Source organism: Chanos chanos, chromosome 2 (assembly GCF_902362185.1).
Source record: "Chanos chanos chromosome 2, fChaCha1.1, whole genome shotgun sequence".
Classification (NCBI taxonomy): Eukaryota; Metazoa; Chordata; class Actinopteri; order Gonorynchiformes; family Chanidae; genus Chanos; species Chanos chanos.
The window spans coordinates 35141272-35161271 of record NC_044496.1 but is presented as its reverse complement, the minus strand read 5'-3'; the positions used below and the strand labels follow the sequence as shown (position 1 = coordinate 35161271).

General features: G+C 45.1%; 1 protein-coding gene across 1 annotated transcript in view; it reads right to left on the bottom strand.

Moving 5' to 3' along the window:
- The window catches only part of furinb (furin (paired basic amino acid cleaving enzyme) b), a 53111-nt gene that overhangs the window by 4486 nt on the left and 28625 nt on the right, over positions 1-20000 (bottom strand). Inside the window, exons 4-10 of the mRNA XM_030764761.1 lie at positions 18030-18125; positions 15318-15446; positions 15002-15078; positions 5964-6052; positions 4748-4920; positions 2431-2643; positions 813-913 (exon numbers count right to left, since the gene is read on the bottom strand). Of these exons, the coding sequence (XP_030620621.1) occupies positions 813-913; positions 2431-2643; positions 4748-4920; positions 5964-6052; positions 15002-15078; positions 15318-15446; positions 18030-18125 (878 nt within the window). The remainder of the gene's footprint in view (positions 1-812; positions 914-2430; positions 2644-4747; positions 4921-5963; positions 6053-15001; positions 15079-15317; positions 15447-18029; positions 18126-20000) is intronic.

Sequence of the window (20000 nt, the reverse complement as noted above, 5' to 3'; positions counted from 1 at the left end):
GTGCGCACACACACGCACGTACACAAACAGACGTGCTGTGAAGTCACCTTCAGCTGAGCAGCCCAGTTGTAAAGATGAGCGTCTGATTTAATGGGCGGGAGATTGGAACAGACGTTATGCCTGGTGTAGCTCTGAGCTGCCATACAGCATCTTTCTGCCTGTCTGAGCGAAAATGCCAAAGGCCAGGATAATCAAACCATGAATCACCAGCTGTAGTGCTCCCAAAAAGAAGCAGTGAGATAGAAGAGCTACAGTAGGCGCTCTCTCTCTCTCTCTCTCTCTCAGACCTTTCTTAGACTGCTTACATTTAACATCCTCTTTCTCATTCTCCCTCATTCTATTTCTCTCTCTCACAGACACACACACACACACACTCTCACATTAAACATGGAAATGAGTCCCTCACCCTTAATGACTCCTTTCTCTATCTCATTGATCTCATTATTTTAAAAAATGGAATCTTTTCTGAAATGTAACTGCTCTTATTATGATGGTTCTCTGACATGGAGGAGAAGCAGCGGTGGGCGCTGACGCAGTGAAATGGCAGAGTGTGTGTGATGACTGGATGGGGTCTGGGGGAAGAGCCATCCCTCAGGACCATGCCTCATTCCTGTCTCACTCCCACTGCCGAGTGGCAGCCGTGACAATTTTATCCATTTTTCACGGAGGACAAAAGTCAGCAGAGTGTCACCCGTCTGAGATGAAGAGGAGCTAATGAAGGTGGGGGCGATGGCTGAAGGCAGAAACCTGACAGGCGCGCCGACAGGTGACGGAGGTTGTCATGGCACCCCAACCTGTCCCCGTGCACTCACTTGGCCTCCAGGGCGAGGGCGATGATTCCCGCCGCTAACGGAGCTGAGGCCGACGTTCCCGTGTGGGAGTCTGTACATTTCTTCCTCAGGTCTGTTGTCACCTGGAAACACAGAGAGAGAGAGAGGTGGAGAGAGGAGGAGAGGAGAGAAGAAGAGAGGAGAGGAGGTGAGTGCCGCATTCAGTGGTCAGGTACAAGCGGTCATCAGCGCTAATGTTTCAGGAACTGTCAGCTAGAGGAGACTGAGAGAACAGAGAGAGGGAGGGTGAAGGTGGGGGCGGTCCAGTGAGGGTTAGCCAGTTACAGCTCTGCTGGTGATGAATGACAGCCCTAGGGACTAATGAGATGAGATCTTCATGCTTCACTGTTCTAGATTTGAATTGGTGCCTCAGGGGACCATGGGAAAAAAATGACGGTTCCAGCATTTAGAATGAAGGATGTCAAGAGAAAAGACACATCCAGCCCCGCTGACATACACACGCGCGCGCGCGCAGACACACACACACAGAGAACGACACATGGCAGACGTGCTGGAAAAACCCGTTTCGGCTCTCGAAATGAAATCTACTTGAATTTGATAGAGCGTAATGGAATAAACAAAAGAACGCTAAACACTGGACAATTGATTCAGCTGCCTGAACTGGATCCCAAACCCAGCCGCAGTTCTGTTGCCTCTTTCCAAAATTCTCAATTACTCTCACTTGTGCAAACAGCGCCTGCGGAGGCATGTGAAATTAGGCCATTTCACAGGAGACCTGAGAACTAATAACCCCCCAACAATCAGCAGGCCCCTGGCCCCGGGCATTCTCATCTCCACAAATATACCACTGTAAACAGTCAAGATTACATGAAAATAAGCTTGTCATTTAAGTCTTTGATATAATTACATTAAATGAGTTTTAATTAGCTGGATCTGATTATCTGCCTGTATGTTTCAGTGTGAGTGTGCATGTGTGTGTGTGTGTGTGTATGCGAGCGTGTGTGTGTGTGTACATGTACATGCTTTGAGAGCTATTGTAAAAGAGAAAATGAAATAAGGAGTAGACTAGCTGTGAGAGGCAGATGTTTGCCTGCTTAAAGCACAGTGCTGCAGGGTAGTTTTTTCAAGGTTGTTTTAAAGTTGTTTTGCATCCCTTAGGGCATGGCAGCTGATTTTAAAAAAGCCTGCCAGAGATCCAGGCTCACAGATGCTGTGCCGCTCTCTGCACCTAACACTTTATTTTCACCACAGCGTACAAGTGCTGCATAGCACCATCATGTCCCCAAATATCAGCTAAAGTCAAGCACCCGCTTCTCATTCAAATCCACACACTGCTACTTAAGAGAGAATGTGTGTTTTCTGGAGAGGAGTTTGTGTGGATGTGTGTATATATGAGAGAAAGAGAGAGAGAGAGAGAGAGAGAGAGAGAGAGAGAAATGGAAAGAAGTAATTTATTTGCAGTCTACTTGAATTTATTTCCAGTGTCTAAACTGAGTATAGGTGTGTGCTGCTTTATTAAAGAGTGCATGCCTGTGTGTGTGTGTGTGTGTGTGTGTGCGTGCGTGTGTGTGTATGTGTGCGTGTGTGCGTGCGTGTTTGTATGTTTGTACGTTTATAGGTAGGCATGTGAGTTACTCACTATCTGCTTCTCGTTGATGTTTCCGCTGCTGTAGGTTGTAGCGAGGGTGGAGGAACAGGCCTCGCTGTACCAGGGCACATTGCCGTACTGGGTGGTGCTGCTGATGGAGAGGGTGTAGATACTGTTGGTGTAGCCATCACAGTTACAGCTGTCCTTCTCACGCCCGCCATTACCCGATGCCCACACGAAGATGGAGCCTAGCCCGCCACGGCCCTGAAAGACCGAGAAACAAACACACACACCCAGAACCACACCCACACGCACACACACACACACACCCAGAACCACATGTACACCCACATCGAGAAACACACCCACACACACACCCCAGAAACACAACCACACACACACACACACACACACACACACACACAGAGACACACATTTGAGTTGTAAGTTCTCTGATGTAACATAGAGCTATGTGCATTACATTGCTCTGCAGTCGAGCACACGTCCACGTTATCATATTAACATTCTGATTTAATTTTCTCTACAACATAGACATATGTTGCCCCTGGATACGCACATCTTACTAGAGCAAAAGGTCAGTGGAGGCTTCAGGAAAATGTTAGTCTAACATTCCTCTGTCTCAACTCAACTCTAACAACTCAACACACTCTGCAACACTCTCTTAGCATCATTCCTCTGAAGATACTTTTCTGCTCTCTGTGTGAAAAAGCCAAAGTAACGCTGTAACCACACTCTAGGAACGACCACTCTGTCTGACGAGACTTTTCTCTGTGTGAAAAAGCCAAAGTAACGCTGTAACCACACTCTAGGAACAACCACTCTGTCTGACGAGACTTTTCTCTGTGTGAAAAAGCCAAAGTAACGCTGTAACCACACTCTAGGAACAACCACTCTGTCTGACGAGACTTTTCTCTGTGTGAAAAAGCCAAAGTAACGCTGTAACCACACTCTAGGAACAACCACTCTGTCTGACGAGACTTTTCTCTGTGTGAAAAAGCCAAAGTAACGCTGTAACCACACTCTAGGAACAACCACTCTGTCTGACGAGACTTTTCTCTGTGTGAAAAAGCCAAAGTATCGCTGTAACCACACTCTGGGAACGATCACTCTGTCTGTGAAATTGGCAGGACTCATAATTATCAGTGACATGCTGGGAGGAGCTCAGAGTTTAATCTGCTAATAAATTACCAGCCCTCAAACTCATCTCCACAAATCACTACCACTGGATCATCATTCACAACACAGCCAGAGGATTAAGACTGGGCGTTTTTTTTTTTTTTATTTGTCGCCTTCAGACAAAAGATACATGATTATTATATTTAGTATAATTCAAAATGAAAAAGTGACATCATGCTCCTTCAAGTCTTAAGAGGTCAAATAATTTGTCTTGTTTCTTTGTAGTCTGAATAATGATTTCAGTCAGCTGCTGGATTAGCATGGACAGACCGCTATTCCTCGGCACGATCGCTGGATTAGCATGGACAGACTGCTACTCCACGGCACAACCGCTGGATTAGCATGGACAGACCGCTACTCCACAGCATGACCACTGGATTAGCATGGACAGACCGCTATTCCACAGCATGACCACTGGATTAGCATGGACAGACTGCTATTCCAAAGCACGACTAGATATAGAAAGGCCCATGTTTGTATTTTGCTCCGTTTGTGTCGTAAAAACAGTCTCAAAGAACTTAAAAGCTTGGAGCTTTAAAGCAGAGCCTGAAGAATCACAGCTTAAAAACACGACGTATTTCAGGAAATCAATTTTTTCAAAAACTCTGCAACGAGAGAAGAGGAGAAAAAAAGAGAGAGAAGAAAAAGAAAGTCAAAGGGATTAAACGTGAGGAAGCAAATATCTGAACAAAAGTGTGAGAGTGGGACAGATGAGGGAGAAACAGAAAAAGGAGTGTGTGTGTGTGTGTGTGTGTGTGAGACGGCGGTACACTCTTCTATCTTGTGTGAACTCCAGCAGGGTTTGAGATGATGGTGAAGGGAAACAGATGCACCGAAACAAAAACAACAAATCCTAAATAACAGCATTTCAAAACGCCATTTCCCAACAATCAGAATTTCAAAAATCTCTCCTCATACATTTTTTTTTCTTTTTTAGGCTTTTTACAGCGCTCTGGAGCCGAGTCACACAGAACACTCTGTTTTGAGCAGTTTTATATTCGACGGCCCTGAATGTTTAAAGAGTGTTTTTTCCTTTCCTCTGACCAAATGTTCCACAAACAGAGAGGATACTAATCAGAGGGCAAGACTGTGTGTTTAGCAGATTACAGAGGGGCTGGAGCGGAGGCTGTTCTGAATGGTCAGACACGGGCAGGGCTATGACCACACTGACCTCAGTGACCCCCTGGAGAAAAGCCTCCTTGGCCAGCTTGGCAGGACCGTCCACCGTCTTCCCGTCGTCCTCTGGGCCCCAGCTGGCACTGTAGATGTGAATGTGTTGGGAATTAAGGCTCAGAGACTGAGCCTCTACCACATCCGTCACCTCTCCATCTAACATCCGCACACCTGCACAGAGAGAGAGGGGAGAGGGGGGAGCCAGATAGAGACAGACAGAGTAGAGAGGCAGGGAGGGAGAGAGAGGTGAAAAAAAAAGAAAGACAGAAAGAAAAAGAGAAGAAGGGAGAGAGAGAGAGAGAGAGAGAGAGAGAGAGAGAGGCTCAGTAGAAATTATGCAAAATGGCCCATAAATTGGCGAAACACAACAGCCTGGAAACAGATGAGTGTGGGTTGATTAACATGCACGGCTGGCGGCTTTGATAGACCAGTGCATTTGGATACACAAGCACAAACAAATACGTACACACACGTTTTATGGATGCATAAACAAAACACAGCTGGTAACTCTATCAGACTACCTTCCCTGTCTGTCTCATTAGACATGTTGTGGGGGACACAGAGGTATATCATGAGAGCTGCATAGAGACCCCACCCCCCCCCCAACCAACACACACACACACACACACACACACACAAGTACACACATAGACGCACTCTTTGTGCTGACAAATCAAAGGGAATTGCCACAGACGCCTTCAGAATGACAGCATTGAAGTAAAAGCCGTGTAATCTAGATCACATTCCTCAGAAAGTTTGGTGGCAGCTTGCGATTTGTGGATATCAGCTGCAGAGTGAAACTCAAAACCGGGATATTTTAATAATCATAAACCTCTTTAGTTTCAAGTAGACCAATAGAAAAGATAAAGTCGTTTAATGTCAGGATCGATTTGGGTTAAACATTTCAGATGTATTCTCTAATTAAATGGCCTTAGAAGAAGAAGAGGAAGACGACAGGGAGTTCATCTAACAGACACTCCGGGTTGTTTTTTTGGTATAAAACCCTGTGCTAATTGGTTTGCTGGAGACAGTTACTTCACTGTTCCCTATAAAGCCTTGTACCACTTCTACTTTTGCTTCACACATGTGAACTTGTGTTTCCAGTCCGTTTGATGAGGATGACTAGTGGACTGTCAGACAGGAGTTCTGTGGTGGTTTGTTTGATGACGCCGGTTGGCCACCCTGCTGTCGTAACCCTATTGGTAAGCACTCACCTCCGATCCTGCCGTTGTAGGCCACGCCCACCCCACAGATGCCATTATTGGCGCTGGCGGCGACCTCCCCAGCACACCGTGTGCCGTGCCTGGTGACAAAGAGAGCAATCAGTCAAAGGCGCTGTCATTTCCTCTGATAGAGCTTATTTCTCATCAGCAACACCTCCATTAGTCACATCTACTGCCGAAAACAACCTGCTTCTTTTTGTGCTTTTCTTTTTCCTGGCCAAAGGGCTTTCCGGATGTCAGTCTGAAAGCACTATCTTGTCAAATGCAAAATTCAATCAAGAAGTGCAAATGTTTCCTTTGTCTTTTCTCTCCTTGATCTCATACAGATAGAGAAGCACTGTGAGGGACAAAATGATTCTGTGTGTCTTTCTCCTGAGACTGTGTCTGGGTGCGGCTCTGCAACGGACTGAAAACCCATTCAGCAGTGAAAAAAGAAAAGGAAGAGTTTTTAAGAGAGAGCTGGAGGCTATGTGGGACCAGAGCAAAACAGCTGAGACCTTGCTAGAGCACAGCTTCAATCTCTATGATGTTGCACTAACACTCACAAACACAGACACACACACACACACTCATTCCCCCTCTCTCTCTCTCTCTCTCGCTCTCTCTCTCTCTCTCTCACACACACACACACACACACACACACACAGACACGCGCACTCTTTCATGCTACCCATTGACAATTTCACATATCTTAGAAGAGCTCTCAAGCAAAGCTACTTGAAATACACGAGACAGGAGGGCTAAAACAAGAATCGCTTTGTTCAGTACACACTTGAGCACAGAGCGTCTAAAGAGGACACTGCCACACACTCAATAACAATAGCTTTATAGCTTTTTGTACTGGAAGACAGAGTTATGGCCAAAGTGATGGTGCAGTGAGACAGAATGAGAGAAAGAGAGAGGGGTCAGTTAAAGATGTGGTGAAAAGAAGGCCCTAAACTTCATTGAGGTAGTAAATTACACAGGCCATGGGGGCTTCTGTCTGATTACAGAGCAGAGATCTGATTAAGAAGCTCACTTTCCTGCCCTTTCAAAAGACCACGTCTGTGTATGTGGCATTTCAAAAGCAGCTCATTAGAGTTGTGTCACTGTTCTCCACCCTCTTTCTTTCTTTTTCTTTCTTTCATGAAATTCCATCTATAATTGGGAGAGACTAGATTGTCTTCTGAAGTGTTTTCCTGATAGGGTGAAAAACACACACACACAGACACACACAGACACACACAGAGCAAAGTGTCGTGTTAATCAAGGTTTTCACCAGACCCCAACTGAGAATGTGATTTGTGGTGGTTTTCTTTTGGAATAATTACATATTACTACACAAATACTCTACAAGAATGACTGTACACACACACACACACACACACACACACACGCACACAGAAATATGTACGTGCACAGATACACTTGCACTCATACACACCCACCCACTCACATTCTCCTTCTTTCTCTATCACCCTCTCTCTTACTCACACTCTCTCACTAGCGCGCGCACACACACACACACACACACACACACACACACAGAGTGCTGGCAGACTGAGTTGAGAATGGTTAGCATTAAAGAGTGATGTTTTGCTGTGTTTTCAGGGAAAACAGCGTGACAGTTATCAGGATGAGGAAGGACAGTCTCCAGATGACTCATAAATAGGCGACATATTTCTGCCTCATGACACTTTTTACAGCCATTCATTTAGCACCCAGACAATAATCCACAACATGTCCTAAGCAGCACACTCAATACCCCAGTTTAGGCAGACGTAGCCCACAAAAAACTAAAGGGCTCAGACAAACGGCCAAGGCGAACATTGAAATACCTGTATGCCTCAGCTCTCTAAACTGCACTCCTCAGACGCTGACAGAAGAAATGCTTCAATATTTTTTCACACAATAACAGCAATGAAATGTTTTGTCATTCAGAATTCAAAAAACATCTCAAGGTAAGTCTGTTGGCTGCTATCCAAGCACATCACCTCGCAAAACCATCACTTATCCCCAACTCCTATAAAAAAAAAAAAAAAAAAAAAACCCTCACAAAAACACATCAATTCAAAAGAGCTATGGACTTTATTTTAACAGCAACGGTAACCTGGTGACACTGCTAACAATTGCTTTCTGCAGCTCTCACTGTGCCACTGAGGCAGCTCGGAAAGACACACTGACCTGATTAGACTTCAGTTTGGTGAAAGGCTTTTATGAGAACACTGGAAAAGAGGACTGGATCGTGACTCCGGTAAAAAAAGTCACAATAAAAGCCAACAGGTTGCTATAACGGTAACCTTCTCATGGGACCACAGGTAGAGCTGATAAGATTTCTTTTGGGGTTATTTGTTTATTTACTTATTTTTACAAGGACACCCACAAAATGGATCTACCTTGTTAAGTGACAATGGAATGCAAATTAGCTAATTTTGTATAACTGTCAAACAGACCAATGAGCATTCTATAAACAAAAGCTGGGAAACACAAATCCACTCACACACACACTCGCACGCAAGCACAAACGCACACACACTTGATGATGACATAAACAAACCTGAAGGAAAAGGGATTTGGTCTGTGACAGCCGAAATGGCCTTTGACGTTTCCCTCCTCTAACATCGGTGATGGGTGTTCAATGTGTTACAATAATCATTAAGAGGTGCTGGTCCCTGAGGTGACTCTGGTAACACTGTATTAACTCTCCGGATACAGACTGAATGTGAACCGCAGTCAAGCATCCATTTCCAAACTGCAGCAGTGAAATACCACCCCCCCCCCCCCCCACCCCCTTCCCAGGACCTAAAGGCCCAGTCTGATTACTCCTCTCTGATTCTCTCCTTTTTTTTTGAGACGTTTATTTGTCTGCAATTTCATTTTCACTGATATGTCATCATCTGTGTATTCATTTCCTGCCTTGTCCTACTTTTGCAGGGGAAAAATGCCCCACGCTGTCCGCCAGGGGTGTACGAGAATGTGTCACTGAATCAAACAGCGGCAAAATAATATTTGTTTGAGTGGTGGAATCTGTCCATTGGGATGGCAGAGTTGTGTATCTCTGTTCATTCTATCAAGAGGGCTGGATTAGAGTTCTGCTAACAGGATTAAAGCATTTTCCGCCCTGCTAATCTGCAGCCTCAGGCACGGTTTCACAAACCTACATCTGCCCAGCGGAAGCCAGAAACTCTTCAAGTGACTGTGGCACATGTTGAGATAGTCCACACTGGAAAAGTTCTCCTCCTGAAAAAACTTTACAGAGTTTGGCAGTCCGCGTCAAACTGTGACTTGCACTGAGTGGATAGAGTGGGCTGATGCCAGAGGAAGAAGGGAGGGGATGGGAGGGAGAAAGTTTTTGCTCCTCTCTCAAATGTTGCCAGAAGTAGACAGGCAACCGGCGAGGGCTCGTGGGGAGGTGTGAGGCAGGGGCCAGGGGGACTGGAGTGACAAGGCGTTCTTGGTTCTAATGGGTTTATTTACTCGTCTGGCAGACGGCCTCCGAGCACTTACACTGCTGTGTGCATTATATGAATTAAACTGAGGCATGGGAGACAAGGAGGGAGAGAGAGAGAGAGAGAGAGAGAGAGAGAGAAAGGAAACAAGAATAGCTTTATCTGATGATAGACATAGTTAGAAAGACAGTAAGAAATAGACAGAATTAAGAGGAAAGCACAGGACTGTCAGAGGGGAAAGAGAGAAGGACTGAGAGAGAGGGAGAGAGAGAGTAAATGTAAGGGAAAAGTTATATATATATATATGCCTGGGGGGTATAGGAGGTAAAAGAACAGACAGTGAAAGAGTAGTGAGAGTACTGAGGAAGTCCATTTATCTACAGGCACTCAGTCAAACTTGTGAAAAACACACAAACAGAGCACATGAAATAGACCCATAAACAAGCCAAGCCACTGCTACCAGCTGCCAGCGCCGTACTCCATCATGTCCCCTAACAGACAGCGTCGCTCGACTGAACCAGCTACAGCCTCTTATTAAAAAAAAAAAGATAAAAACCCCCCTCTCCCTCTCTGTTGGGCCGAGGACACAGAGAGATGATGTTCAGGCTATTAATGGCCCAAAATGCAGCGATAACAATCAATGTTCATCCCATCGTCTGTAAATCTCCCTGAAAGGAAACCACTCCTCTCCACCGCCTCTCTCCAGAACTCCAGACAAGACAAGAGGGGTTGGCTATCTCTCTCATCGGTGGGTGAAGCTGGGGGCACGGTGGGGAGTTGGTGAGTTCAGATTTGGCTGTCTGTGAGTCCTTCTGAAAGGTGTCTTATACGGCACCACATTCTGGGTTTAGAAATACTGAACATCTGGACAATAGGGCGATTTCTCAAAAATGACTTTGGGTCTGTAGGTGTGTGTGTGTGTGTGTGTATGTAGAAATGGAGTTTTGATGTTTCCATGAGCTTGCTTGTGATGTTTGACATACTATCAAATATTGCCAGTGGTGTAAATCCAAAATCTACATTTAATATGATCTCGTCAGAGGGGAGGGAGGAACTGAGTGGTTGGGTAAGAGCTGGACCGGAGGTTGATTTGAGTAAGACAAGAGAAACACAAGTCACGCCGACATCTTTATAGACTCATCCATCTGCCTGATTTACACCACTCACCCAGCACTAGAGACCAGGGAGAACAAAGAACGAATGAAAAACATCAGGAAAGAGAACATCAGTCTGGTAGTGTGGGAAAGGAATCTATGGCAAGGATTTTCAGACCTTCTCGTGGAGATGTGTCCTCCTGCGGGATTCTGCTCCGTCTCCATGCCAACACACCTGAATGGATTATCGAGGTACTCCCTGGCTGTCTGAATCAGGTGTGTTAGCACAGGACAGGAGGGTAAACCTTACACAAAAGGCTTGGCCAGTGCTGATCTGGAAGACTGGGTTTGGCATTACTGAACGGGACGAATAGGAATAGGAGGCTTGGTAACATAGGTCTTATCAGTGACGGATTACCGGCTTGGGCGGAATTAGCCGGACTGAGTGCACCATCCCTCTCCGAACCGCCGACAGTTTAGCCCAGCAGTTGCAGAAAGGGAGTGTACGTCTGGAGTAAATCTAAACGGATGTGGATTTAAAAACCCAAGTCACCATGCCTTCCATTACAAATGAGATCGGCCTTTGGCGTGAATGGGCGCCTTGCTGCCGCGGGTCTACTGCCGTCGTGATTTTCCCTATGAATAAATTCATATCATCTCATTTTAATGTGATGACGAACATTACTCAGTGTCAGGCCTGTGCTCTAAGGGGAATAGCTCAACTCATCCACTATTAGTTCTCCACGCTTCTGTCAGCCTGCCCTGTCCTTCAGTACCGTTGACAGAGACACAAATTTGCCTCTCATTTCACGGCTGAAATTGATTCAGTCATGGATAATCGCTCTGACAGAGAGAGTACACCACAGACTGTGGCGTGGTTACCTCTTTTCTTACCTTTTTTTTTTTTCCCCATCAACAATCGAGATGTTCTTCTATTTGCGTTGATCCCCTGGTCGGTCTTACAGAGAGTGATAATGCGTGTCTGCTGAATGAGCTGAAGTCTATGCTCTCCAATAGGCTTTTATTGCTACTGCAAGTCCCCAGGTTATGCCATTAGCTATCAGCAATCTAAACACACTGGGTGACTGCGCCTAGACAAACTGCACCGTCATTCACAGCCAGGCGGACGGTGAAAGCACAATCGCCGAGGTTTTAACAAACTCATTACACAAATGTCTCTGTCCGTGACAATTTGTGAATGCCATTCTATGAAAATGTATTTCAGATTTGCATTTTTTTATGTTTCGTTTTGTTTTGGGGTTTTTTTGCTTTTCTTGTTTTTTTGTTTTTTTTCCTTCCTCCCTTCCCTCTGCTCGCGGTGCGATTTGAAACAGAATAAAACAGTGAAGAACAAAAGGAGCGCTGGCAGACAGCCCAGAAAGAGGAGATTTGAGTCAAATCCCCCAACATTTGAGCAGTGAGGTTTTGTGCATTGGCTCACACTAAGGGGTAGGGAGGGGACGGAGGAAACATTGCAAATACTGGGGAGGAGACCAGAGTGTTCTGGGGCCTCTTCCGCATCCACTGAGTGAAGCCGCACTCATATTTTTTAATTTAATCCACCACAAGCCTGAGACTGCAAAAAAACAAACAAACAAACAAAAAAAAAACGCCTGTCAAATAAAACAGAGGAAACAACTCAACTTCCTTCTGCTTCCTCCTCCTTAATTTACAACAAGAGAGAGAGAGTGAGAGAGAGTGAGAAGAAAGGAAGGAAAGAAGTGAGAGAAAGTAAAGAAAAGTAAAGGAAGGATGGCTGCTGAGAATGGACCTGCATAGTCCAGCAGTGGCAATAATTCTACTTTCGGACGTCAGCGAACATGGCATCTGAAACAGGAATTGTGTGTCTGGAGTGATGGCACGCTCAGAGCCTCCTGACAACTCCCAGAAGGCCATGCGTTTGAGATACAGACGAGATGCTGCAAGTATGCTAATTGCTACTGTGATGCTTCAGGTGTGTGACACACACACACACACACACACACACAAACACACTCATTCATACACCGTGTAAAAATGCGAGGACACCAAAGAAAAAAAACAGAGAAGAGGACACTAAGGGAAGAAAAACAGAGTGACTAAAAATAGGTGGAGAAAAGGAGATCAGAGAGATACCAAAAGAGAGGACAGAGAGAGAGAGAGAGAGAGAGGAGTGAAAAGAAAGATGCCCGGTCTCCAGGGATCCAACCGTGCATCTCAGACCCAGTTAGAAGACAGATATCATCTGGGATGAATCATTAATGAGGGAGTTTAAGGGAGAGTCACACATGTGTGGAATGCCAGCTGTTTCCTTCTCTAAGAGCTGTGTTAAATGATACCATGTGTCTGCTCTAGCAACACATCTACCACTTAACTAAACACCAGAGTTATTCTTCAAAGAGGCCAGCAGATTCATGTTTCACTGTGCAGCTGTGGGGGCTTCATATTTCTGCATGTATATTTACAGCACCTGTTTAAGACATATTGTTAAGCACTGCTGAGCCTCTGGACATTCTCTATAAATTGTAAATGCAGCAGTCGTAATTTGTTCTGTCTGTGGAGAACAATACTGCTAGGTTGAGCAGAACAGTTTTTGGAAGGTTTGGGTAGCAGCTTTAGTCTGAGCTTGTTTTAATTGGTTATTTGATGGTTTTGTCCTCAGGAGCTGGCAGACGTGCTACAGTGCATTCTCACTGACTGGAGACGATGCTACACACTCAGTCACTCCTCAACTCAGGCCGCACTCTGCAGACTGGGTTACTATGCCACTGACGGAGCAGGGCTGGGATCCTACCGTTCATGTGATCGCCTGTTTTTGGATGTGGTGTGTTGTGGATGAGTGTAGCAGTGTCGAGGGTGTGTTAGGGTTGAGTGTAGCGGTGTTGGGAGTGTGTTAGGGTTGAGTGTAGCGGTCTTGGGGGTGTGTTAGGGTTGAGTGTAGCAGTGTTGGGAGTGTGTTAGGGTTGAGTCTAGCGGTCTTGGGGGTGTGTAAGGGTTGAGTGTAGCGGTGTTGGGAGTGTGTTAGGTTTGAGTGTAGCAGTGTTGGGAGTGTGTTAGGGGTGGAGTGTAGCGGTGTTGGGAGTGTGTTAGGGGTTGAGTGTAGCGGTGTCGAGGGTGTGTTAGGGTTGAGTGGAGCAGTGTCGAGGGTGTGTTAGGGTTGAGTGGAGCAGTGTTGGGAGTGTGTTAGGGTTGAGTCTAGCGGTCTTGGGGGTGTGTAAGGGTTGAGTGTAGCAGTGTTGGGAGTGTGTTAGGGTTGAGTGTAGCAGTGTTGGGTGAGCTGTGGTTGAGTGTTGGGGGTGTGCTGTGGGTGTGTTCTGTTTGAGTGTTGGGGCGAGTTGTGGTAGAGTTTTGTGTGTGTGTTGTGGATGAGTGTAGCAGTGTCGAGGGTGTGTTAGGGTTGAGTGTAGCGGTGTTGGGAGTGTGTTAGGGTTGAGTGTAGCGGTGTTGGGAGTGTGTTAGGGTTGAGTGTAGCGGTCTTGGGGGTGTGTTAGGGTTGAGTGTAGCAGTGTTGGGAGTGTGTTAGGGTTGAGTCTAGCGGTCTTGGGGGTGTGTAAGGGTTGAGTGTAGCGGTGTTGGGAGTGTGTTAGGTTTGAGTGTAGCAGTGTTGGGAGTGTGTTAGGGGTGGAGTGTAGCGGTGTCGAGGGTGTGTTAGGGTTGAGTGGAGCAGTGTCGAGGGTGTGTTAGGGTTGAGTGGAGCAGTGTTGGGAGTGTGTTAGGGGTGGAGTGTAGCGGTGTCGGGGGTGTGTTAGGGTTGAGTGGAGCAGTGTCGAGGGTGTGTTAGGGTTGAGTGGAGCGGTGTTGGGAGTGTGTTAGGGTTGAGTGGAGCGGTGTTGGGAGTGTGTTAGGGTTGAATGGAGCAGTGTCGAGGGTGTGTTAGGGTTGAGTGCAGCGGTGTTGGGAGTGTGTTAGGGTTGAGTGGAGCAGTGTTGGGAGTGTGTTAGGGTTGAGTGTAGCGGTGTTGGGAGTGTGTTAGGGTTGAGTGTAGCGGTGATGGGAGTGTGTTAGGGTTGAGTGTAGCAGTGTTGGGAGTGTGTTAGGGGTGGAGTGTAGCGGTGTCGGGGGTGTGTTAGGGTTGAGTGGAGCAGTGTTGGGAGTGTGTTAGGGTTGAGTGTAGCGGTGTTGGGAGTGTGTTAGGGTTGAGTGTAGCGGTGTTGGGAGTGTGTTAGGGGTGGAGTGTAGCGGTGTCGAGGGTGTGTTAGGGTTGAGTGGAGTAGTGTCGAGGGTGTGTTAGGGTTGAGTGTAGCAGTGTTGGGAGTGTGTTAGGGTTGAGTGTAGCAGTGTTGGGAGTGTGTTAGGGGTGGAGTGTAGCGGTGTCGAGGGTGTGTTAGGGTTGAGTGTAGCGGTGTTGGGAGTGTGTTAGGGTTGAGTGTAGCAGTGTTGGGAGTGTGTTAGGGGTGGAGTGTAGCGGTGTTGGGAGTGTGTTATGGTTGAGTGGAGAGTGGAGCAGTGTCGAGGGTGTGTTAGGGTTGAGTGTAGCGGTGCTGGGAGTGTGTTAGGGTTGAGTTTAGCGGTGTTGGAGTGTTCATACCTGTTATCATTGAGTTGTGTGTAGCGGGGCTGAGGATCTGGATCTTTGTCATTTACGTCATAACTTGCCTCTGGATCCTACAGAAAAAGACGAAGAAACATGAGCAACCACGCCAATATCCCAGCATTCAATTCCACTCTGATACATCCATAAAAAACCCATTTGATGCATTTATCATGAAGCAGTGACACAACTGTTGACAAATCTTCACTAATGTCTAAAGGTGAATAAAAAACAGCTTATGCATAACTTATAAAGATATAAAAAAATTCTCAATGTAAGTTAATTAGCAGAGAGGGACATTCGTCACACTCACGTAATTCTTGGCCAAATCGGGATGGTCCTTCTCAATGCCGTCATCCAGAATCGTGACCACCACTCCTTTCCCGGTGAAACCCTGAGACCAGGCCTCCTTAACGTTCAAGTCCCTATGGCTGGGATTATACTGCCCGCGCACACACACACACACACACACACACACACACACACACACACACACACAGATTTACCAACATCATTAGGGCATGTCAGCAATATTTACACATCCAAAACCCATGACAGCTTCACTGACTGGTCTGCTACAAAATACCGCAACCAATCACAAATCACGCCTGGGAAGATGCACCTGGAAAAAAGGCTTCAGTGAATGATCCCCAGAGAGATTCAGTATATGCACTGCACTGGGGACGTGTGGATCACAGCCACAGAGTTCAGACCTCACACGGCTCAATTTACTTATAACCTGCAGGTACAACTGTTATCATCTCTCAGCTCTCTTACTCTCTCTCTCTCTCTCTCCCTCCCCCTTACTCTCATTCTCTCTCCCTCTGCATTTATGGAGCTTCAATATATTTTAGCAGGAAAGCACTTGTGAAATTGCCCCTTTGCGTTTGACCAGTAGTACAATCAGTTTGGATGAATAAAATAGACCTCACTGACAGTCAGTTGGGAAAAACTAAAAACTAAACCTAAATTAAAAAGGAAGGAAATCATCCAAACAAACAAACAAAGAAAATGGTAAGCAAATATTCACTGTTTAGTTAAGAGTGGTGTTTATGAGAAATTATGCACTGTGTGATCTTCAGAGTGCCAATCTCCCATTTGAGAGCTGTAAGTAGACAACAGACTTCCAATAGAGAAACATCAGCATGTCAAGAGATTTTAACACAGAGTGAGAGAATGTGTTGACAGACATGATAAAAAGAGCTGCTAACATTAAAAGGCCAGCGTACGACAGTAAACTGAGCTTAGACAAGCTAATCAGAGTGGGAGAGGCTTGGGATGAGTTTAAGACATAGTGTACTTCTTCAGTTACAGTTTTATTAGTAGAAATGCAGCTGTGTTATCAGTAGAAATACAGTGTTGTTTGGGTATTTGGTTTATTATATGCTTTTAATAGTAGAAATGCAGTGTTGTTTGGGTATTTGGTTTATTATATGGTTTTATCAGTAGAAATGCAGTGTTGTTTGGGTATCTGGTTTATTATAAGGTTTTATCAGTAGAAATGCAGTGTTGTTTGGGTATCTGGTTCAATACATGGTTTTATCAGTAGAAATGCAGTGTTGTTTGGGTATCTGGTTTATTACACAGTTTTATCAGTAGAAATGCAGTGTTGTTTGGGTATCTGGTTCAATACATGGTTTTATCAGTAGAAATGCAGTGTTGTTTGGGTATCTGGTTTATTAGATGGTTTTATCAGTAGAAATACAGTGTTGTTTGGGTATCTGGTTCAATACATGGTTTTATCAGTAGAAATGCAGTGTTGTTTGGGTATCTGGTTTTTTATGTGGTTTTGTCAGTAGAAATACAGTGTTGTTGGGGTATTTGGTTTACCTGCTGCCACCTAGAGTGGTAAGGGGTGCTACATCATATATGCAGATTCATACAAGTTGAGAATTCCATAAGGTTTAGTGTAAACCCCCCTTGCACAGAGAAAACCAAGGGCAAAACAAGCATTTCCCTCTGAATGAATACCCTCTAGGCCAGCGAAGGCCTGGGCCCAGGTGTTCACAGAAATATGTGTAGATTCCAGATGGCCCAGACTGCCAGCAGGAGGGTACACTCAGGTTTCCCCCAGCAGCATGACTCCAAAACCTGGGCCTGTTCTCTCCACGTTATTAGGAAATGTGAGCTGAACAAATGTCTCTCGCCTCTCTAAAACTCATTTCCACAGCCGCAAACGGATTCCACTCCAATTGACTTGCTAATCCAGTGTTATATTAGCTTAGTTATGACAGAATTTTGTATTATTCATTTATAAATCATGTTTAGAGTTATCAAAGGTTTTTAATGGGTAAAAAAAGAAAAAACAAAGAGCTACAAAGAGCCAAAGAGACACCCAGCAAAATACCATGTAATTTCCATAAAAAGGGTTCTTTAGACAAATGTGCTCACTGGCGTCTCTGTGGAGTTCCAGGTGCAGCACAGATGCCAGCCAGCGTTAGAGAGCAGGAATATTTAATAGATTAAAAGTTAAAAATGACATGACATTGCCATGTTTTTGCAGTAGTATCTCAAATTATGCATTTCTGAGTCATTCAGAGAATGCATTAATTCAGCTCCTATTACAGACAACTCTCTCAAATGCACACAGAAGGTGAAATTAGGACAAACCAACCAAACAAGAGCTGAATTTCTGAACTCACTGTCTGACTGCGATACGGTACAGCGCACCACTGTGAAATACCTATTAATTCCAAATATATATGTGCTAATAACAGTCAAGGAGTTCTATTGCTTTATGACAGATGGATGCTGGACAAGGGCTGTGCCATCTTTGTTATAAGGAGGAACATTCCAGAGACTGAAATTTCTTAATTAGATTTGCTGATTTAGGAGAACAACCAGAAGAAAAACCAGAACTGTCCAAGTAGGAGTAATCATTATCTTTTCTCCTATTGGACACTGCTGATGTTTACGATGTGTTTATTTTTATTAGGTGGTTAACTAAGAAAACTCAAAGTGTGCTAAAAAAGGACCCCTCTTATTTTTACACGCTGAAATGTGTTTGAGATGCGTGACTACTCACCAGGTACCACTGCTGAGAGAATTTGGGATCTGTCGGCTCGATGTAAATATCCCGCTTTTTTCTGGGTTTTGCCAACTGCTGTTCAGCCCAAAGGACCTTCAAAGATCAGAGAAAGGACAAGCACACACACACAAACACACACACACACACATTAGCATTTATAATAAGACTAACAGCAACAGTCTATCTAGAAATTTCTCACTCGAAATAACCAAACCAGTCTAAAACACACCCACATAAACTTCTACTCAGTATCCATGTTCATTTCCCTTAGGACTGTTTCCACTGTAGCTAAAAATGCTTCAGCTGTCAAGCAAAAATTCATTTAGTATGGAAGATTACATCTGTGGAGTCCACTGAACAGAAGAGTCACTGCACCACACAATGTGGGGTTAGTATCACACAGTTATCATCAGGCTCTGGAACCTTCTAGCCAGTGCACATTGCCAATGGTAAAAAAAAAAAACCCAAAACAAAGAAACCCCAAAGAGAATCTAATCAACAGGCAGAGACTGTTGTGTCCAAATCCAGAAAACACTCCCCACAACAAAGCAATCTCCTTAAACTGCTCCTGGAGGTTCATGGGAGTTGCAACTCGAAGTGGTTTTTCCAATTTGGTCAGGCCTTAATTTGGAACCTGTCCATGAAATAGGGGAGTCTCCACTGATCCTCTTTATTTTTTTCCCCTCTCCGTTTCTCTTACTGCTCTCCTATTCACTCTCTCTCCCCATCATTCTCTTTCACTCTGTCCTTTGTCTATCACTCTCATTCTTTATCCTTCTCTCTCTTTCCCCCTTTCCCTCACCCCCTCTCTTTCTCTGACTCACTGCCTTTATTTGGGATCTTCCCATGAAGTGGGAGAGTCTCCACAGATCTTTCTTTCTTTTTTTTTCTTATTCTTGCTTTTGTGCATGTGTGCTATCTAACTTATCTTTCTCAGTCTCTTTCTTTTTCTCTCTTTCTCGCCCTCCAGATGCCCTCCTCCATCCTCAGACTCACACCCACCCTCTCATCCACACCCACACATAAACATCCAGTTTTTCTTTCCAAAACGACTTTGTTTATCTGAGGAACCGATGCTGAGAGTCAAAAGTCAAACTAAATTCACCAGATATGGAGTTGAAGCCACTCTAGTCTGAAGCACCCAAATCCTGGTCAGAATATTCCATCCTGGCCCGTAAAACGCCAGGTTTGCCATAAGATAAGATAAGATAAGATAAGATAAGATAAGATAAGATAAGATAAGGTAAAACTTTATTCATCCCGAAGGAAATTCCTGAATGTCAGTAGCAGAGCTCAGTGGACTTTTACTGGGCTTTATCTCGCTTTGGCCACAATCACAGCACTTACACGACGAAGCCGCTTTTGTGCTAATGATGGAATATTCAGAGCTGCTCCCCACGCATGAAGAACACTGCAGGTTTGCTACTGAATGCCGTGTTAGTGAAGTAAAGCCAATAACAGAGCCAAAAGAGAGAGGCGCATTAAGAATGCAAGGGGAAGCAGCTTATGTTGCTTAACCTGTGTTAATTCACTAATCTAAATCCAGTCATTATGTGTACCCTGCGCATATCACTTCCACAGAGAAATGTCAAAGCAACAGAGAGAGGTTCACACAAACAGTCATTCAGAAAGCAGGGAACAAGCATTCAGTCATGCACGCCTACACGAACATTCTCTCTTTCTCATACGCACACATTCCCTCTCTCTCTCTCTATCAAACACACAAGCAAAAACTCTCTCTATCTCAAACTCAACACACGTCCATGCACAAACACACTCTCACACTCACAAGCGACACGCTCTCTATCCCTAACACACAAAAACACATACATCCACACATGCACATACTGTTTCTCACTCACACACTGACATACACATGCTTACGTGCTAACATGTGCGCTCACACAAACACACACACACACACGCACACACACGCACACACACACACACACGCACACACACAGTAGG